General features: G+C 48.5%; 1 protein-coding gene across 12 annotated transcripts in view; it reads right to left on the bottom strand.

The window, feature by feature from the left end:
- LOC135897507 (intermembrane lipid transfer protein VPS13A-like) overlaps positions 1-22,687 on the bottom strand; it is a 1,023,564-nt gene that overhangs the window by 403,410 nt on the left and 597,467 nt on the right. For 11 of the 12 annotated variants that reach the window (XR_011514733.1, XR_011514732.1, XM_070539327.1 and 8 more), the window contains 2 exons: positions 11,591-11,680; positions 10,194-10,238 (listed from right to left, as the gene is read on the bottom strand). Coding sequence is in view for 10 of the 12 variants with exons in the window: in XM_070539327.1 (XP_070395428.1) it covers positions 10,194-10,238; positions 11,591-11,680 (135 nt within the window). In the remaining 2 variants the exon portion in view is untranslated. The remainder of the gene's footprint in view (positions 1-10,193; positions 10,239-11,590; positions 11,681-22,687) is intronic. The other variant, XM_070539329.1, reaches the window with a different exon arrangement.

The following is a 22,687-nucleotide window of genomic DNA, read 5'->3' as shown; positions in this document are numbered from 1 at the left end:
ACGGGCGGTGGGTCAGAGTATTGCGTTCGTAAATGTTGAGCATTTGGTCTTGTAAACGCTTGATGAAAAGTAGTGTTAAATTCATTTACAACAAGAGTAAGATTTGTACACATGTTACCATTAATCTTTAGATAATTTACGCGCGGTTGGGAACCTGACAAGTAGCGCCAGAATTTCTCAGGAGATTCCTTCAAGAAAGCTGTAAGAGTTTGGCCATAAAATTTACTGCGCGCAAGCTTCAATTTAGTAACCAGCTGTTCTTGAAGGGCGGTTAATGCTGACGTAGTTTTACCCTTCCTTTTTCGCTTAATACGCCGCTTTAGATGGATTATGTCCCGACTAATCCATGGGTTCCGACGCTTTGTAATCTTTCTACGCAAAGGAACAAACCTGTCAATGCATGATGACACTAATTTCTTGAACTCGTTCCAAAGATGAGAAACATCGCCACCATGCTCAAAATCAAAAAGTGAGAAATGCATTGCATCTAGGACAGATTCATCATCTGCAGCAGAAAAGTCATGAAAAGTTGGTACCGAGGGAGGTGCTTTTGTGCTATTGATCTTTAGGGTAACTTGAACAATCTTGTGGTCCGAGATGCCATCAGAAGTAGTAACTGAGTAATCTTCAGGAAAATTTTTCAGAAAAACAAGGTCGAGAACCGATTGCACAGTTGCAGTGGTGCGAGTGGGAATAGTGACTATTTGTTTCATGTCATGAAAAAATGAAGAATCGAGAAGTAGGCGTGCGTTGTCTGCATCATAGGGCCCCGAGATAGCGAGTACATTCCAGTCTATGCCTGGCAAGTTGAAATCACCAGTGAGCACCAGCTTGTGATTTGGTTTGAGCATGCGCTCTAGGTAAGCGGCCAGTGCTTCCAGGTATGACACATTGCTTTTTGGTGGCCGGTAAACCACGCCAAACAAGGTACAAATATTTCTGTAATTGATTTTACACCAGACACTTTCATGGTTTCGGATCCCCTCAAGCTCGACACATTGTACTTCATTTTTTGTTATTATAGCCACGCCCCCTCCTCGTCCTTCGCGATCGCGTCTTATTATTTTGTGGGAAGGCGGAATAATTTCATAATCATTAATATTAGGTGTAAGCCACGTTTCAGTTACGGCAAGTATATGTGGGTTGTGAAGAAAAAGAATATCTTCAAGCTGATTAGACTTATTGGCAAGACTTCTTGCATTAAGCAAGATAATACGGAGTTCTTTCGTTTCGGGTCAGTCAGATGTCCGTGTAGATCGAGATTTATGAAGAGCGACAACCTGCGAGCTTACTTCGTCCCATTCGTATATGTTGTCGTCTACACGTAGCCGGTCATAGTCCAGTGAAATTTTTCGCGCCTCATCTTTAAATTGCTTACCATACCGCCAAAGATGAGAACGCTTAGTCAGCGTAGCCTTACAGTAATCGTGACAGATCGATATACCTGTTTTCTTGAGCTTAAAGCAATTCTTCAATACAGACACTTTTTCATTGTAGTCAAAGAAATTAAGCAACACAGGTCTAGGTTTATCGCTGATTCTACCTATTCTGTGTATCCGTTCGACTGTATTGGTGGTGACACCTAGTTTAGCACAAAATATGTCATCAAGAACCTGCTTTCTCAAGTCAACAGCGCTCTCATTTGTTGGTTCTTCAAGGCCAAAAATTATAAGGTTCCTTCGTCGACTTCGGTCTTCCAAGTCATTTAGCTTCTTCTGTTGATTGTGTATAGTTTCTTTCAAAGAGTTGACCTCTGACCGTAACTGATCCAGTTGTTCTGTGTGTTTTGCAATAACAGTTAGTACGTCGTTTAGTTTATCGAACCTATCATTCATAGTTTTTTCAAGAGATGTTTGTGAAACAGAAACGCTGGTTATCGAGGCCTGCAAGGTTTCTTGCATGTTTTTTAACATTAGCTCAATACCAGAAGGTCCGGGATTCACTTCTACATCCCCAGCCAGCAGTAGCAAAAGCACATTCCACGCTTCATCAATCAGTGACAAACATACAGCCGGGCACGGCAGGACAATAATGAACCTATTATCGCTACGAAGACATATAGATGAGCGTTGCACACCAACCTGTACAAAAAGGAGCAACGGATTCATCGTTGTGCTCACGAAGGTCCCGCCGTGCCCTCTGATGTGGTTCCCGTCGGCGTGGCTTATATATCCAAGTGGCGGCGCTGATGTCATGTCCGGATGGTCTGGCCTCGTCATGAAAGCCCGTCTTCCGTAGGTGAGCACGTGGTCTTGAGCATCGGCGATTGTTGTCGTGTTATCCGATGAATTGCGAACTGGTATGGACGCAGTCCACAGCGTGACCTGTACAAAAAGGAGCAACGGATTCATCGTTGTGCTCACGAAGGTCCCGCCGTGCCCTCTGATGTGGTTCCCGTCGGCGTGGCTTATATATCCCAGTGGCGGCGCTGATGTCATGTCCGGATGGTCTGGCCTCGTCATGAAAGCCCGTCTTCCGTAGGTGAGCACGTGGTCTTGACCATCGGCGATTGTTGTCGTGTTATCCGATGAATTGCGAACTGGTATGGACGCAGTCCACAGCGTGACCTGTACAAAAAGGAGCAACGGATTCATCGTTGTGCTCACGAAGGTCCCGCCGTGCCCTCTCATTGGAATTGGAATCCGCCATGGGGTGCTCAGGGAAAATGGAAGAGCGCCAGGTTTAACGCGAATGTGATATTCGGCTTGCCGAAATTTCCCCAACTCTTGGAAAATCTTGGCTGGTGGGGAATGAACGCGCTCGGCAGAATCAAGGAAGTGAACAACACCAAGGGCTTCAATTGCAGGGAGCCCAAGCAGGTGAGTGCGCTGACGTTCAACCACGTATAAAATCTGCACTGTGGACTTATCACCCCACTGTAAGGTTGCTTTAAAGGTACCAAGAAAATGCAGACTCTGTTCACCAAGACTTCCTGTTCAACATCATCCAGCAATCGCGGGCGACCTGGGAAAGATAGCGAGACAACAGAGACTTCCGCGCCAGAGTCTATTTTAAACACGGCCAGGTGCCCGTTCACTAGTATGTCTATGTACCTTGCTCATTATGAATCCACGTTGTGAAGTTCGATGGACCCCAGTCGCTCATTTGCTTTCTTCTTCATGCACACTTCGGCAAAATGTCCTAGCCTTCTACAGTAGTGGCAAACTGATTTTCTGGCTGGGCAGTCTTTTCGAGAGTGACGCTGTCGTCCACAAAAGCCACACCATAACCTAGCCGGGTGGTCAGACTGGTTGCAGAAATGCGGCGAAGAGGTGGGCGTATCATTTCGCCGAACCGAGTCAATATTTAGCGTTTCGGTAAGAGCGTTATCCATAGTGAATTTAGTGCGTAATAACCACTCTTTTTCTGCATCCTTGTGTATGCGGGCTTGGCACAGTGCTTCCTCAGCGGGAAGTTTTATGCACCAGTACGATTGATCAGACAGTTTCTCGTCACATATGCCTACGATGAATCTGTTGCAAACAAGGCGGTCCTCGATGAGCGGGCTGTTATAGCTGCAGCGTTTTACCGGGTTGCGTATTACCGAAAAAAGTCATCCAGAGATTCACCTCGCTGCTGTGTGCAGCGGTGGAAACGACGACTTTCGTATATCTCATTTACTGGATGCACGAAGTGCGAATCCAACTTTTCTTTGACGGCAGTAAAAGAAAGCGCTTCCGGTGTTGACACCCCCAAGGATGAAAGAATGGTCCTGGCTTGCGGTCCCGTACAGTAAAGAAGTGTCCGTACCTGAGCCTCATTGCTGGCACTGTGAATGCTGGCAACGAAAGCGTAATCCTTGAGCGTCGAAATCCACGTTGGCCATTCTCCAGGGTTTGAAAACATGAAGTTCTCCGGTGGGTGCAGACCAGATGCGCCAGCATGAACGTTGTGCACTTTTGGTTCTGTGGTCTCGGCGGGGGTGGATTCCGTGTCAGGCATGTCAGTGTTAACGGTGGGATCTTATTCTGACACCGTGTTCTGCACAGGAGCCGAGGGACGAGGCAGACTACCGGCAAGGCGGAAACCAAAAAATGTTTATTCCCGCTCCCCAAAGCCCCTTATAAATACAAGGTCCTGTCAGATTTTAGCGCCACCTTATATACACAGGTGGTGACCTCTAGAACCGTTGACAGGCTTCCCCAGCTGATACAGTAGCAGACTTTGTCACTGCAAGTGCTCCCTGACATCAGCCCGATGCGGGAACAGCAGATAGAGCACCAGAACGCAAAATAGCGCCGTGTCGACAGGGGCTACCTTTGTTGGTACTATCGGTTTGGCTGGGTCCAGAGGAGCGATAAAAATGATAATGCGACACAATGCGACAGAGAGAATGGCAACAATGGTAATGCGTACTTCATAAAGTGCAAAAGCATGTGTGAAGATTAGGCCGATTAGATTGTGTTGAATATGTGGCGACGAGCTTCACGCCACTTTAAGAGCCATCAATCTAACCTACACTTGTCACTTTGGGACCAATCACATGACGAGCCACCTGTAACATAGTAGAGGTAAGCATTCCATAGAGGCTTGCAGTGAATTTTCATCATGGACACACTGCCTAGGCTGTTTAGAAGAACTTCATGGCTATGTTAGGAAGAGTTGCACATGTAAAAGGACGAACACAGGCACCAAGTGTACCACAAGTATGGTATATTAAATCCCGCTCAAATGTGGATAAGTATATGCGGGCCAAACAGGGAACTGCTTGAATGAACATGCAGGCAAGCATGCAGGGTCAATTCGGAAAAGAGAAGAAGCACACTTGCCCACTCATTACACTGCATGTAAAGGATGTAAGCCACTGTTCAAGAACATTAAGATTCTAAGCAGGAGCAAGAACAAAATAGCCTGTGGGCTTTTCGAAACTTTTTACATCAAGGAAAAGGGCGATGACAGCATAAATGAAACTTCAGTTACCTTGTATTACGTGGAAAACAATTTTATGTGCAGTTTCTGTTGACATGGGGCAGGCTTGATTTGTCATCTCCCACTCCACCCCCCCCCCCTTTTCCTTTTTTGTCAAGTGTGAACACGGCCTATACATGCAGCTTCAAAATGAATAAAGCCAGCTGCAGGATGGTTTCTACTCTTTCCATCTACCTTGTTTTTTTCCTGTGCTCATCTTTTTATACGCGCAACTCTCCCTAACCAAACACTGCCTAGGCCATTAGGCGTAATCGGCAACATCGGGCATCACTGACTAATGCTACAATTTCGTGCCTAACAAGTGCAGGTCTATTCACAGCAGCTGCACACCACTCGGAAAGCTGACGCACCGCCTTGCAAATGAAAGCGAGTGCACAGGATGGCAACAAAGTTATTTACAGGCACCATCTTTGCAACACACGGTACGGTACGGTGGCCTCTCGTTTCCGTTCGTAGATACACATCAATGTTTTCTTTTTCTTTCTTTTTCTTCTCTTTTTTTTTAGCTTCAAGCAGCCATCACAAGAATAGCTCTGGTTTTCCATAGAAGGCGCAAAAGTGGATGGCGGATGATGGTAGAAGGGGGGAGCGAGCATTACGCGAACTTACCATGACCCTATGGATTCCACAATCTTTCAGATGTGGCAAATCACGCCAAACTTGACAATGAAGCGGCGCTTGCTCTTTACTGTTGGCAAATTCTATGTGCAGAGCAGTACCCGCCACGGTGGCTTAGCGGCTATATGGTGTTGCACTGCTAAGCATGAGCTTTTAAGGTCAAATCCCGGCCACTGTGGCTGCATTTCAATGGGGGCGAAATGCAAAAACGGCCGTGTCCTGTGCATTGGGGGCACGTTAAAGATCCCCTGGTGGTCAAAATTATTCCGTAGTCCCCCACTATGGCATGCCTCATAATCAAGTCATGGTTTTGGCACGAAAAACTCCAAATTTATTCACGCACAGATTGGTGATCGAGTCCCATGATGCGTGGTCCTGCCGTAAAGTTGGAATAATCCTGTGTTTTGGAGAAGCAGAACACTTTATTGTAATGATGAAGACAGCACAAGCATTGCTGTAGCCACATGGCTCGTCAGGTGAGGAAAACAAAGGCCAAAGGGTCGGTGTCGCTGCTTTCGCTTGTGCTGGCGCTTGGCTGGAACTGCTCGGCTGCTCTCTGCTCTGGACCCAATGTGACTGGGATCCCCACTAACCGTCAATAAATCTCATAGTATTTGATGGAGGTACAAAGTACCTTAACACCTCACCCTGGAACACCGCAGCTGCACTCTGCCTACCACTGCCGCCAAAACCATGCCAGACGACACCAGTGAGCGACCTACCCACTTCGTTCGCTGGACCAGTCACCTGTGGTGCCATTCATCAACGAGACCCAGCTGTGTTTAGTGGCACTGCTGATACTGACGTAGATGAATGACTTTCAACATATGAACGAGTGAGCAACTACAGCAAATGGGATGATTTGACAATGCTTACCAATGTTACTTTTTATCTTGCGAATGTCCCCAACCTCTGGTTCCAAAACCATGAGGCCACTATTGCAAAATGGAATGACTTTAAGACTGCTTTCGGGGAGGCATTTGGCAAAAGCTTCGCCTCCACCAACGAGCTACAATAGCCGGGTGAGAATTTCACTAGTTATATCGAGGACATCATCGATCTCCGCAACCGAGTAAACTCGGCAACTGAGGAAGATAACATTAAACAAATCTTCAAAGGCATTGAAAACAACACTTTTCAAATGCTCCTGGCCATGACTCCTACTACGGTTGCAGCCATAGTAACCTACTGCCAAAGTTTTGACAAATTATGCCAGCAATGAGTGCTTGCCCACCAAACTGTTCCTCATGTGGCCTCCCTTTCCATTTGGCGAAAGCTCCCGGACAGACTGATGAAGGGCCTCTGCTTCCTCACATGAAAGGCTTCAATCGTGAAGAGGTGGCCCGCCAGCTCTCGCTTCTCGCTCTCATCCAAAAGCTTGTCCAAGCTTTGTCGTCAGCCGTGCAGCAGGCCATCCGCGAGCAGGTTGCAGAGGCATTTCCACCAGCCTACCAGCATGTACCGACTGTTGCACCGCTGATGTATGCTGAAGATGTCCTGCATCCTAGTCCAACGACGCTCCCATACCCCAGTTGAGGCACTTCTCCCTGTGCTTCAAATGGCTCCTCAGTACTTCCAGCAGCAAGATCCATGGTGCACACGAGAAAATTGGTCAATACGCTTCTCCTGTGGTTTAGCAGAACATGTGGTGCACTTTTGTCGCCACCGCCTACTGGGTCTGGACGTCGTCGTTGATCCACACATACCTGCAGCCCACTAGGATGCTGATTCAAAACTGTCACTAAACTTCTAGGCCAGGAGCTTCAGCAGCCGTCGATCACCATCACCTTTGTTGGCGTTCGATATCGCCGATGTGTGATTGCCTGCCTTCCAACGAGGGAAACTAAATGCTGCAGCTTCGGAGGCAAGAGGCAAATGCCAAAGACCTCCGGTATCACCACAAAACATTATAGAAATACAAGTTGAAGGAGTCACTACATTCACACTTGTCGACATGGGTGCTGCCATTTCCATCATACATAAGACTCTTTGCTGTAAGATCAGGAAGGTCACCACATCACTTTCTGCCCTTGTACTTTGTACTGCCACCACGAAGCCCATCGAACCTTCAGCCACATACACTGCTAGGATTTTTATTCAGGACATACTTAACACGACTGAGTTCCTTGTGCTGTTTTCCTGCTCTCATGACGCCATCATGGGATGGGACTTTCTCTCATGCCACAGTGCCGTCATTGACTGCGCCCGTGCCAGAGTTCCTTTGTCTTGCCTTAACAACACTCTGCCAGCCGCCTCTCCCGCCCCATTAAAGATTATTGTTGCCGCCGATACTGATCTGCCGCTAAGCACCTCAACGCCAGTCCCTTTGTTTTGTCCATCTGTGCCTGACGCCCAGGTACACTTTGCGGCCTCATCTCCTTTTCTTCACCGCAAACCTCTACCACTTCCGTTTGCTATTCTTGAGGTAGCCGCTGGTACTACAATTATGCTAGTTGCACAACCTGTCCACATACCCACTCACTCTCCTTTGCAACGAGTCCCTCGACTGTGTTGAGCCCATTGACATATTTGAGTGTTTAGATGTGCAGGGCTCCTCTTCTGGACTTTTGCTCGGTGCCATGACACCATTTACAAAGAGCTCCCAAACGGCTACCAAGGTCTTTGATTAATTCGTTGACACCAACTTTTCCCATGAGTACCACGAGCAACTCCTCCCTCTCCTAGATACTTTCCACTCTTCCTCTGACTGTACGGAACATGCCTTGGTGTCATACGGACAGTGTTTCCCACCACACCGATACCGGAGCCCAGCCTTCGATCAGAAGATGCCCTTATCGCGTCTCAGTGGTGGAACGTCGTATAATCAACAACCAAGTGAATGACATGCTCGAGCATGGCGACATTCAACCATCTCAAGAGTCCGATGTTTTCTGCAGTTGTGCTAGTGCATAAAGAAGATGGTTCTATTAGATTTTGTGTCAGTTATCGCTGTCTCAACAAAGTAACATGGAAGGATGTCTACCCTTTATCCCAAATTGACAATGCATTTGATTTTTTACAAGGCGTTGGGTACTTCTCGTCATTGGACCTGCTATCTGGTTACTGGCAAGTTCCCATGGCTGCATGCGATCATCCTAAGACAGCGCTTGTCACTCCTGATGGGCTATATGAATTTGACGTCATGCCATTCGGACTCTGCAATGCGCCCGCAACTTTCAAGCTCATGATGGAAAACATACCTCGCAGTCTCAGATGGAACATCCGCCTGTGCTACTTTGATGACATCATCGTGTTTTCTTCAGATTTCTCGACGCACCTCTCTTCTCCAACAAGTTTTGACATGTCTTAAGAACGCTGGTCTTCAGTTGAATATCAACAAGTGTCACTTTGCAGCTCACACATTAACAATCTTGGGCCACGTATCCAATGGCCGCGTCCTCCTTGATTCCGCGAAACTTCAAGCTGTCGCCTAATTCCATAAACCGACGTGACTGAAGAATCTCCGGAGCTTCATCAGCCTATGTTCTTATTTCCGTCACTTGGTGTGTAATTTCACGACCGCTATCGCTCCTTTGAAACGGCTTCTCACTGTTGGCATTGACATGTCTAACTAATCTCCTGAATGTGATGACACATTCCAGGTGCTATGCCAGCTGCTCGCGTCTCCTCCGATACTCCAGCACTACGATCCCCGGGCACCTACAGAGGTATACATGGATGCAAGCGGCGTGGGCCTTGGTGTGATGCTTGTGCAATGCAAGCCTGGCTATAACGAGAATGTTGTCGCCTACGCGAGCCAAACACTCACAAAAGCCAAGACCAACCATTCAACCACTGAGAAAGAGTGCCTGGCTATGGTCTGGGCTCTTGGGAAGTTCCGACCCTACCTTTATGGCTGACCCTTTTACGTCATCATGAATTACCACACTCTTTGCTTGTTGTCGACTTTGAAAGACCCCTCGGGTGACATCGGTCGCTGGACCCTGCGGCTACAAGAGCATGATATTTAAGTGGTGTACAGTGTGTAAGTTGTGTACTCTGATGGCTGCTGCTTACGGTGCGGCCGCCGTATCTTGAAAGCAATCTGCGATGTGGACAAAGCGCACCCAGTGCCGGCAGCTTCGTATGCGCTGTGCTTTCAACATGTAGTTCACGTTGAAACGAGAGAGAGCAAGAAGGTCAATTCGCTCGATGCTGCTGCCGCTCTTATCTTGCTTAATTTGCTACCGCAATTGATGCTTCGCCTTTCGGGCGAAACTGCGTTTTTGTTTGTTTTTTACTTTGGTCGTTCATCACTCACTTTTTGCAATAAAGTTGTTAGAGATCGTGACGAAAGCTTCGGAAGTGAGGCGTTTTGGATATTACGAACTTTGGATAAAACGGGCATTTCTCGTCGGACTATCAGGGTCCGCTGTAAGGAGAGTCGGCTGTATTGACATCTTAGAGATTCTTGAGGAGGGAAGAGAAAAGCAGAAGGCAGGGAGGTTAACCAGAATAACGTCCGGTTGGCTACGCTACACCGGGGGAATGGGAAAGGGGAAACAAAGATGACAGGGAGAGAGAGGAGGGAAGGGAAGGAAATTGCGGTGAGTTCGCTGACGCGTGTGGTCTTATAGAAATTGCATTAATAGTCAGAGATGGTTGCACAAGCCCGTCGCCCTCAAGAAGCACAAAAGCACCTTCACCACTTTATGGGCCGACGAGCGATGGGGGCGGTGTTCCAGCAGCACCTGCACAGAAAGCGGCCAATTGTCGAGTTTTTGGAGAGCTTTGCCAAGTTCTTGTCTTTCTGGGGCATATCGTGGACAGTGGCACAGCAGGTGGTCGGTGGACAGTGGCACAGCAGGTGGTCGATATTTTCTTCGGTGCCGCAGACCTCGCATGGTGCAGAGATTCTTAAGCACTCTAATCTATCACTTTAGCTTGACTTAATATTTGCCTTTAGTGTCCCTTTAACAGCCAAGGGTCAATGCTTCATTGGCCTCAAGCTCTTCACTAACACCTTCCCCCCTATGTTCAACATATACACTATGCGATATTAGGAATCTCTTTTTGGTGCTTGAATTCCCTCTTGATGTTTATTGGATCATAGTAAGGTGGAAAGCTGGGCAATTTGGAATTTATCTATTCTTTGGATCAGCACAGAAATTTTCGCTGATCTAAAGAATGTGTCATAGGTGCCAGCAATGTTCCCAGCGCTAAATGGACATTTGGAACACGTACCTCACCCATACATTAGACTTGCCAAACCCTGCAAAATACTGCAACATATCAACGTGATCCTGACCTTTGTGACCTTTGTACATTATTGAAGGTTGAGAAGATATGGCCTGTAGCTACCACCATAATTTGCAATAATCTCCATTTGTTCCCATACCACTGTAAAAGCTATGTTCTGACCACCAGCTCATTCATTCTGATGGCACACTATGCCTCAACTGGTCACACCTTGTTTAGCAGCGGATTCTGAATAGTGTATGCTCTTGTGCATTGGAACAACATTCCGTAGACCACCACTGCAACAATTACTGTGATATTGACCCCATGACATCATGAGCCAATTTTCCATCACCAGTTGACCTCTCTGACATTACAATGTATAGACAATTTCCATGCATTTGTCACAACATGGGTAGTGTACACAAGGTGAACACCAAATACAAACAGCAGTTGATGGCTGCTGCATCAACACTGTCAGTACTTCTGCAAGTGCCAAGCTCCCAGAGCCCACGTTGCCCCTAACAATTTCCAGGAAAGTGTAGATACAATTGCTGCAAAATAAAAAGCTCCGACACGTTCTGCACTGGGGGAATAAAAAGAAATGTGGATAATACCGGTGCATGCGGTCTTGGAGCATTGTTGTGCTTGCTACCTGCCAATGCCAAAAGGATAGGCATATAGTGTGGCTGGGTCTTAGTGCAAGATAAGCTGTTGATGACAAACATATATGCTTAAATGGTAGAGAGTGCACCAATGCTTTTAGACCACATGCTACTATGCTCACATTTCTTTTTATTCTACCAGTACAATGGCCAAAGTGGTGCTGCATTCCACCCTAATATCAGAACATAGACGTACATACCTCTATGGAGACTTCTTCACTTTCATTCGGTGGCACAGAAAATACAGGTGCTGAGTCACCTTCATCAAGCTTGATTTCCTGAAGCAAGTTCTGCACAAACATTTAATAAAAAAAAAGCTTTAAACATATCTACGATATGAACCTGCCATAGATCTTTCACACTATGAACTTTTACACGAACATTGACAAACAGGCAGCAAGAGTGCATTGTTTCAAATGCATATTTATTTACTTGCATGACGCATGCCTGTGATGCAAACAATATATCTGTAGCAGCAATACACAATGGTCGCGTGAAGTTAAGTACAAGAATTTGTTTGGTTAGTTGGTCTTACATTGCTGACGAAGAAAATTATTGCAAGACAAAAGACAACTGACATAGGAAGAAATGGCAAGGACAAGCACTGCACTCAGAACTGTTTATTAACAGGAAAGCTTTCACACATATAATACCTTGTCATGCATGCACACAATAAAAATGTACAGAAACACCACAGGTAGAACCCATATAGCTCAAATGCAGTTTCACAGGAAGTCGAACTCTGAGTCAAGAAGTGCAATCGAGAACTCACTTATACAACAATCTGTCCTTTTTTATAAGAAAGGCTTCCAATGAAAGTCTGGAAGCGTTACTGCTCATACCAAGTATGGTAGTTTCCGAAAAAGTAGCCTCACCACCACATGCTTATACCTGGGCCAACATATGTGCACCCTTGTCCTCTTTCTTGCTTACTTTTTTGTGCACGCTCCCTTAAGCGGTCGTTCATGCAATGCTTGGTTTGGCTGATATAAACTTTACCGCATGACATCTGGACGCCATAAACCACACCTCTGGAGCATCTGACAAAAGCCTTCTCATGCCTTGCACGGCAACCTCGCCTGCTTTCACAGCAAATTCGAGGGCACAGCTTAGAAAGTGGTTCGAGTGGTCCTGTTGACTTGAAAAAACCTTGTGCCAACAAAGACTGCACACAGAAGAAAAGCTGCACATGCCAAGACACCAACCACAGCGGGCGTTTTACCAAATAGTCGGCAAATACAGTTAAAGCTTGATATAACAAACTCCGATATAACAAAACTCTCGATACAACAAACTATTTACCTTTTTATAACTGCATGTCCATAGAACATAAGATTTTTAAGTTCAACATAAGAAAGCATGTTTATCTGGAATTTCAATACAAGAACATTTCAGCCCTGCTGTAAAGAAAGACCGAGGCAACAAATTGACAGTACTGCTGGTGCCAGTGATAAGACGGTTAAATTACATGAGGTGGTTGGCGAATGTGCCTTTTCAAATTGCACACCATGTTACAAAGGGCCAGTGGCCACGTATATATTGAGCTCTGCTGATGCTATCACAAGTGAGAGCAAAAAGGAGAGGGTGAGGATGAAAGGAGTCAAACACCATCAACAGCCTTTATTTGGTTTTTACACACACAGGGTTTGGTGAGTTCAGGGTGTGCTTGTTCAAGCACAAACATTTCAGCAGGTGCAGGCAGATCAACACCGTTTGCTGGCAGCGGTAAGCTACTGAAGGTATCAGCATCACCTGGGTCCTGACCAGGCTCGTACACAAGCTTGTACTTGTAAGCAGAAAGTTTCAGTGCCCATCTGACCAGTAGTGGTAAAGCTTGCACTGAAATGGGCTTGTCAGCACTCAACAATCCCAGTAGTGGTTTATGATCCGTATACTCAGTGAAAGGAATGCCCCACAAGTACTAGTGGAACTTTTCAACACTGAATACGAAGGCTAATGCCCATTTGCCAGTTTTGTTGTAGTTTTGCTCTGCACAAGACAAAGCTCTGGAGGCAAATACAATGGGCAGTTCTCGACTCACCCTCATCGCCACTAGTTACAAGTGTATGCTGAGCAGTGCCAAGAGGCACTGCTCAGCAGTTTCAGCGGTCGCTCTCAACGGTTACGCCCAAGGAACAGGAAGCAACAACATGTACCACAGCCCGACAGTACACTGGGAATCGCACTGGAAACTGATCCCATGAAACTGTAACACGGCGCTAAACAGGTGCACAAAGTTACTCCTCCACCTCTTCCATCAGCAGCTGTGAAATAGTGCTTGAAGTCCTGGTGGAGGTCAAAGCTCCAAAAACATTCCACACGTCATTAGTCACAGGAGGTGCAGATGCACAGCTGGCACTGAACTCATCGTTGTCCCTCTCCCGAGGCAGGGTTTTTTCCACAGCTGAGCAGAGACGACCGTTAAGCCAATTTCTCACTCAGGGTGGTGTAACAGGTAGCCTTAAATCGGAAGCCAAACGCTGCGCTTAGGGCATATGTGGTCTGCAATATTATTTCCAAAAAACTAAACTTAATGCTTCAAAGAAGGTATCTTGTGAATACAGACTCATCCCCACCACTGTGCCCACAGCTGGGTGAGTAGAACTTGCATGCAATGCGCTAGATGTGAAAGAGTCTGGTGCTTCTCAGACCAAGATTCCATTGTCGCCTCATCAACATATTTGAGGACTGATGTGACAGATGTCGTTAGGTGCCATTCACCTATGATTTAAGTTCTCCAATGTGTCCTTTCCCGACGAGCCCAAGGAAAGTGATAGACAGAGTTTTGGCAGGCAAGACATCGTTTCATATTCGCTGTTTGATCGGGTTACAACATCTTGTATGCCTTCAAGGGGCTCCTAGCCCACAATTATTTGGATTTCTTGGAGGCGACTCCTGGCCTGGGAGCTTCTCTTTAGTGCCCTCCAATTGCTCAGGCCTTGGCATACAGTTTTTTAACGTTCGGAGTGCCTTTTGCACATCATCATCATCATCATCATCAGCCTGGTTATGCCCACTGCAGGGCAAAGGCGTCTCCCATACTTCTCCAACTACCCCGGTCATGTACTAACTGTGGCCATGTTGTTCCTGCAAACTTCTTAATCTCACCCGCCCACCTAACTTTCTGCCGTCCTCTGCTAAGCTTCCCTTCCCTTGGAATCCATTCCATAACTCTTAATGACCATCGGTTATCTTCCCCCCTCGTTAGTGTCCTGCCTATGCCCATTTCTTTTTCTTGATTTCAACTAAGATATCATTAACTCGCGTTTGTTCCCTCACCCAATTTGCTCTTTTCTTATCCCTTAACGTTACACTTATCATTCTTCTTTCCATAGCTCGTTGTGTCGCCCTCAATTGAAGTAGAACCCTTTTCGTAAGCCTCCAGGTTTCTGCCCCGTACGTGAGTACTGGTAAGACACAGCTGTTATAAACTTTTCTCTTGAGGGATAATGGCAACCTGCTCTTCATGATCTGCGAATGCCTGCCAAACACACCCCAGCCCATTCTTATTCTTCTGATTATTTCAGTCTCATGATCCAAATCCGCAGTCATTACCTGTCCTAAGTAGATGTATTCCCTTACCACTTCCAGCGCCTCACTACCTATCGTAAACTGCTGTTCTCTTCCTAGACTGTTAAACATTGCTTTAGTTTTCTGCAGATTAATTTTTAGACCCACCCTTCAGCTTTGCCCCTCCAGGTCAGTGAGCATGCATTGCAGTTGGTTCCCTGAGTTACTAAGCAAGGCAATATCATCAGCGAATCGCAGGTTACTAAGGTATTCTCCGTTAACTCTTATCCCCAATTCTTCCCAATCTAGGTCTCTGCATACCTCCTGTAAACACGTCGTGAATAGCATTGGTGAGATCGTATCTCCCTGCCTGACGCCTTTCTTTATTGGGATTTTGTTGCTTTCTTTACGGAGGACTACAGTGGCTGTGGAGCCGCTATAGATATCGTTCAGTATTTTTACATACGGCTCGTCTACACCCTGATTCCGCAATGCCTCCATGACTGCTGAGGTTTCGACTGAATCAAACGCTTTCTTGTAATCAATGAAAGCTATACATAAGGGTTGGTTATGAATGAAGGGAAAATGAGACATCCACCCATTCGTAGCAATTGCTACAAAGGAAACCCATACGGGTTCCTCGAAGGAAAAGCCTCATGGTTGAAGAAAAATCTCTCCACCTTGCGGGTTTCCGCAGAACTATACTACATCAAACACTTGCCTTTGCTTCGTGTTGTCGACAAATTCGACTTCGCCCTGCCATCCGCTAGCCGCCTGGTTAGCTCTGATGGTAGAGCGGCTGCCCCGGAAAGGCGGTGGTCTCGGGTTCGAGTCCCGGACCAGGACAAATTTTTCTTCAACCATGAGGCTTTTCTTTCGAGGAACCCGTATGGGTTTCCTTTGTAGCAATTGCTACGAATGGGTGGATGTCTCATTTTCCCTTCATTCATTACTTCTCTCCACCTTGCGGGTTTCCGCAGAACTATACTACGTCAAGGGTTGGTTATATTCCGCACATTTTTCTATCACCTGATTGATAGTGTGAATATGGTCTATTGTTGAGTAACCTTTACGGAATCCTGCCTGGTCCTTTGGTTGACGGAAGTCTAAGGTGTTCCTGATTCTATTTGCAATTACCTTAGTAAATACTTTGTAGGCAACGGAAAGTTAGCTGATCGGTCTATAATTTTTCAAGTCTTTGGCGTCCCCTTTCTTATGGATTAGGATTATGTTAGCGTTTTTCCAAGATTCCGGTACGCTCGAAGTCATGAGGCATTGGGTAAACAGGGTGGCCAGTTTCTCTAGAACAATCTGCCCACCATCCTTCAACAAATCTGCTGTTACCTGATCCTCCCCAGCTGCCTTGCCCCTTTGCATAGCTCCCAAGGCTTTCTTTACTTCTTCCGGCGTTACCTGTGGGATTTCGAATTCCTCTAGACTATTCTCTCTTCCATTATCGTCGAGTGTGCCACTGGTACTGTATAAATTTCTATAGAACTCCTCAGCCACTTGAACTGTCTCATCCACATTAGGAATGATATTGGCGGCTTTGTCTCTTAATGCATACATCTGATTCTTGCCAATTCCTAGTGTCTTCTTCACTGCTTTTAGGATTCCTCAATTCCTGAGAGCATGTTCAATTCTATCCATATTATACTTCCTTATGTCAGCTGTCTTACGCTTGTTGATTAACTTCGAAAGTTCTGCCAGTTCTGTTCTAGCTGTAGGGTTAGAGGCTTTCATACATTGGCGTTTCTTGATCAGATCTTTCGTCTCCTGCGATAGCTTACTGGTATCCTGTCTAACGGAGTTACCACCGACTTCTATTGCACGCTCCTTAATGATGCCAACAAGACTGTCATTCAGTGCTTCAACACTAAGGTCCTCTTCCTGAGTTAAAGCCGAATACCTGTTCTGCAGCTTGATCTGGAATTCCTCTATTTTCCCTCTTACCACTAACGCATTGATCGGCTTCTTATGTACCAGTTTCTTCCGTTCCCTCCTCAGGGCTAGGCTAATTCAAGTTCTTACCATCCTATGGTCCCTGCAGTGCACCTTGCTGAGCACGTCCACATCTTGTATGATGCCAGAATTAGCGCAGAGTATGAAGTCTATTTCATTTCTAGTCTAGCCGTTCGACTCCTCCACGTCCACTTTCGGCTATCCCACTCGCAGAAGAAGGTATTCATTATCCGCATATTATTCTGTTCTGCAAACTCTACTAATAACTCTCCCCTGCTATTCCTAGTGCCTATGCCATATTCCCCCACTGCCTAGTCTCCAGCCTGCTTCTTGCCTACCTTGGCATTGAAGTCGCCCATCATAATAGTGTATTTTGTTTTTACTTTACCCATCGCCGATTCCACGTCTTCATAGAAGCTTTCGACTTCCTGGTCATCATGACTGGATGTAGGGGCGTAGACCTGTACCACCTTCATTTTGTACCTCTTATTAAGTTGCACAACAAGACCTGCCACCCTCTCGTTAATGCTATAGAATTCCTGTATGTTATCAGCTATATTCTTATTAATCAGGAATCCGACTCCTAGTTCTCATCTCTCGACTAAGCCCCGGTAGCAAAGGACGTGTTCTGCACAGGAGCCGAGGGACGAGGCAGACTACCGGCAAGGCGGAAACCAAAACAATGTTTATTCCCACTCCCCAAAGCCCCCTATAAATACTAGGTCATATCAGATTGTAGCGCCACCTTGTATACACAGGTGACGACCTCTACATCCCTCCTTTTCACCTCTTATGGGACAGGGCCCTACAAGTCCAACCGTCGCGGTGGTCTCACTATACGACCGCTGGGAGTCTGTGTGACCGTTTCCTGCGGCGTTACTTCTGGTTGCGTTGTATCTTCTTGAGGTGCTACAAACTGCATGACCTCGGGAGGGACCGGCGAAGAAGCTGCTGGTTGAGCTGGGGTCGCTTCCGATGAATGAAGTACCAGATGTCGACGATTACGCTGAAGGACACCTCTGGGGGTCTGAACAAGGTAGGACCGCGGACGCTGGGCCTACGAGAGTACTTCACCATTGCAGCGTGCATAAGTGACCCATACATAGTCTCTAGGACTCAGAGGGGCCAATTGGCTTGAAGCATGGCGGCGATTGTAGGTCATCGCTTGCCGTGCCTTGTTCCCCGAGTCCTTTTCCCTGAAACTTGTGTGTGATGGTAACGACGGCATTAGTTGTTCCGGTGATTTCGGGAGACGAGTTTGTAATTTCCTTCCCATGAGGGCTTGAGCCGGGGAAATGCCGTTGGGACCGGGCGTGTCACGGTACGACAGTAAGGCAAGGTAGGGATGAGGACCTCTGAAGAGCAAGTCTTTCACTGTGCATACCATGCGCTCTGCCTCTCCGTTGCTCTGGGGGTACCTCGTGCTGCTGGTCTCGTGACGGAAGCCGCATGACCGTGCCAACTCGGCGAACTCATTGGACACAAACTGTGGTCCGTTGTCGGTCCGGACGATGTCTGGTATGCCAAAACGGGCAATACAGCTCTTGATCGCCGAGATGACTGCTGGTGCTGTGGTGGACACCACGGAGACTACTTCAGGAAACCTGAAATAATAGTCAACAATCAGGACGTAATCGCGCCCTCTAAGTTGAAACAGATCGATGCCAAGGTGCTGCCATGGTCTGTCGGGTGTCACCGTGGACAACATAGGCTCAGAACGCTGAACTCGAGTTTCGGCGCATATGGCACATTGGGTCACCATATGCTCAACATGCATATTACAGTTAGGCCACCAAACAGACTCCCTGGCCTGTTCTTGGCAGCGCCGCACTCCCTGATGCCCTTCGTGTAATAGGGCGAGAATGTCTTGACGCAAGGCTGAAGGAATGACAAGTCGTCGGTCGAGCAGAAGGATGCCGTCGTATATGCTCAATCTGTCTCTCTCCTTCCAAAATGGAGCGATTTGCAGTGGCACCTTGTTTTTGTCTGGCCATCCTTTCATGCAATACTTCATGACCGCAGAGAAGACTCCATTTTGGGCTTGGTGTATGCAGACATCTTCTAGCCGTCTTGCTACAAGAGCGGTGATTCCTTGAACACTTCACTGACAAACAACTCCAGGGTGTCTACCATGCGAGTAGCTGGCAAATCAGAGGGAGCTCATGACAAAGTGTTCGCCGCAGCTAAGTGCTTTCCAGGCACATATTTCACCACTTACTGATATCGCATCAGTTTTATCCGCATTCGTTGTATGCGAGGCGGCACGAGTTCTAGGTCCTTGTTACTCAGAAGGGTGACCAGAGGAAGGTGGTCTGTCTTTACCTCGAAGCTTAGGCCGCAAAGGAATTGGTCGTACCGTGAAATGGCCCAAGTCACCGTGAGACCTTCTTTTTCTGTTTGACTATAACGTGCTTCCGTCGGAGTAAGTGCCCTTGAAGCATACGCTACAGCCCGTCGAGTACCTTTAGGCTGGTTCTGTAGCAGTACAGCTCCCAGACCGTAGGAGCTGGTATCCGCAGATACTACAGTGTGGTAGGAAGAATCATATTTTGCTATGCACGTGTCGGAGCTCAACGGCAACTTGAGGCATGAGAAGGCTTTTTCTTGACTGGGACCCCAAGTCCAGGCGCTGTTCTTGTTTAGGAGGGAACGAACGGGCTCCGTAACATCGGACAAGTGAGACATGAACCGTGCGACGTGATTGTTCATTCCCAGCAATCGTCGTACTCTGCTGACGTAGGTCGGTGGCGGCAGATCTCTGACAGCCTTCCCCTTGTCTGAGTCTGGCGAGATCCCGTCCGCCCCAATCAATACTCCAAGGAACTTGACCGAACTGACCCGAAACGCACACTTCTTTTCGTTAAGGGTGACACCCTCCTCCTCTAGGGGAGCTAGGACTGCAGCCAGACGCTCGTCGTGCTATTGACGATCTCTCCCGAAGATTAGAATGTCATCAATCAGGTTCACGACTCCAGGCAAGTGCTCAAGAAGCCTCGACATTAACTGCTGGAAATACTCCGGTGCCGTGGCTATACCAAAAGGGAGCCTCTTGTAACATGTGGGGTCTGATGTGGGATTCTCACACCGTACTCTTGGGACAAAGGAACGACAACACAGTAGTGCAAACAATCACAAGGGCATTTATTGCACCTTTCATACATCAATGCCTGCTAGCCGAGATGCTATCCACAAAACATGCCAATGGGCGCGCGACAAATCTAGAAGTCCGACTCACCGCGTCCTCGCGAGCGAATATGTTCGCTCCATGCTGGATCCCAACGCCTGGTCGTTCGCGTGTATAGTCACGCGAATCGTGGCGCGTTCGAAGGCGGCCACGCGAGGCGGTCTCGCAGAAGCCTGGGTCGCTGCGCGCTCGCGGGAGACGTCCCCGCGGCGCGCCGACCCGCCGGGAAAGAGGGCCGCTGCACGTGCGGCACGGCACGTCTGTACCGCTGGCTGTCTCGAATCCAAGAGAGCAAGCGCCTTCCTTTCGGCGCCCAAGTAACCTCGCGGCCGCGCAACACTAGCGCCATCTCTCGCACTGCGGCTGTACCACTCAGGCCGCCGCGTGTGCGGCGAAGCCGCACTACAGGAGACGCGCTATGCGGGAAAAACATCAGGGGAGGCGCGAGGGTCGCGCATCCCCACATCCCCCCAACCTTAAATCACTTCTTATTCCGGCGAAAGATGTGACACGGTCTAACATTAACCCGTGCTTCGCGAACAAGATAGTACATGCAACAGTGGTCGCGCCGAAGAAATGTCTACACGCTGTCCATAACATGCGGGCCGACTGTCCTTGGGTGCACCGCTGGCGTCCGCCGGTCACAGCAGCAGCTTTGTAGACTCGACGGCACGATTCCAGGCCAGGACTCTGGAGACGACGACGCAGTAGTCGGTACGAGCAAGCGTCGCTCGCGCCGACTCGCCCTGCTTGCGGGAGCCGCAGTAGCTGTCGGTGACCGCCGGCTCTTTTGTCCGCCGCCGAGGGTTGTGAGCTGGATACAGGAGGCCGCCGAAGTCGCCGCGCCGAACTGGCCACAGCATCACCATCGCCCGGGGTGGCTCGATCGTAGTCCGGGGCAGCAGCGCAGACGATGTGCAGGTGACGGCAAACCAGGGGTGACTCCAATCACGCTGCGTAAACTCAACACACTCGGCAAACACTAAAGTAGTGCAAGGGAGAGGAATTCTGCATGCGCATCGCCCACGTGGTACGATGTTCAACTCGGCCAGCAAAAGATCGGGCAGCTACTCAGATGCTAAGTTCACGTGAACGAAGCTCGCTTTCTTGAGTCGAACGAGTAATTTCAATTCGTGCGAGGCTAAATAGAATGAGGGAAGCAAATTGCAACGCCTCAACGCCACGGTCCACCCGGTTGTGTCTCTCCACGTGCGACAGGCAGCTTCGTAAAGCCTTAGGCCTAAAGCGTCGCTACCCTGACAACAACCGGCATCCAAAAACAACACCCACAATGGGCGCAAAACAGGCAGCCGCGAGGAGACGTCAGCTCTGTGAGGTGGTCCTACTCCGCTCGGTGCACACAGCATCCGAGTTGACGGCGCCCACCGTCCCAGACGGTGTCGGAGCGCCCGGTGCCAGGCCGCAATACCAGTCAGCCCGTCATGGCACCCGTGGCCCGCGGCCACCCGGGTCCCAGAGCCGCAACTTCATCAGAGTCAAAGAGATAGAAGAAGCTATTTACATAAGAAATTCGGACCACCCACGAGGCTTCTGTACTCACTCGCTTCAGGCTTGGCAATGCTCCGCGGGCGCTGAGCCTCGCTCTCCCAGGATGCAGACCACGTGGCTCTCGTACCGACGAATGCCATTCAAAAAAGAAAACACTTGCGAAAAGGCTTAGCATGTTGACATGTTCAAACACACTACAGCCACCGTCACCTCGCTCAAGAAAGCACGCCGCCGACGCTAGCGATCAAAATTCACGCTAGGCCTACGCTTCGGTTCAAACAAAGGTCTCGAACGAAGCAACACTTAAAATTATCGTCCGATGCCCCAAGAGGTCCACGTTGGGCAGCCAGATGTGGGGTCTGATGTGGGATTCTCACACCGTACTCTTGGGACAAAGGAACGACAACACAGTAGTGCAAACAATCACAAGGGCATTTATTGCACCTTTCATACATCAATGCCTGCTAGCCGAGTTGCTATCCACAAAACATGCCAATGGGCACGCGACAAATCTAGAAGTCCGACTCACCGCGTCCTCGCGAGCAAATATGTTCGCTCCATGCTGGATCCCAACGCCTGGTCGTTCGCGTGTATAGTCACGCGAATCGTGGCGCATTTGAAGGCGGCCACGCGAGGCGGTCTCGCAGAAGCCTGGGTCGCAGCGCGCTCGCGGGAGACGTCCCCGCGGCGCGCCGACCCGCCGGGAAAGAGGGCCGCTGCACGTGCGGCACGGCACGTCGGTACCGCTGGCTGTCTCGAATCCATGAGAGCAAGCGCCTTCCTTTCGGCGCCCAAGTAACCTCGCGGCCGCGCAACACTAGCGCCATCTCTCGCACTGCGCCTGCACCACTCAGGCCGCCGCGTGTGCGGCGAAGCCGCACTACAGGAGACGCGCTATGCGGGAAAAACATCAGGGGAGGCACGAGGGTCGCGCATCCCCACAAACAGTACCGGCCATACGGCGTTATAAATGTCGTGACCTCCTGTCTGTCGGCGCTAAGCTTCACCTGATGGAAACTAGACCGCGCATCCTACTGGTAGAATACTCGCGCTCCATCCAACTGGCCGAGGATCTGTTCCACCGTCAGCAAGATGAAACACTCCCTTTCGATGACTTCGTTCAGCTTCGTCA

The sequence above is a fragment of the Dermacentor albipictus genome, chromosome 5 (genome assembly GCF_038994185.2).
Source record: "Dermacentor albipictus isolate Rhodes 1998 colony chromosome 5, USDA_Dalb.pri_finalv2, whole genome shotgun sequence".
Taxonomy (NCBI): Eukaryota; Metazoa; Arthropoda; class Arachnida; order Ixodida; family Ixodidae; genus Dermacentor; species Dermacentor albipictus.
This window is presented reverse-complemented; position numbering and strand designations above follow the sequence as displayed.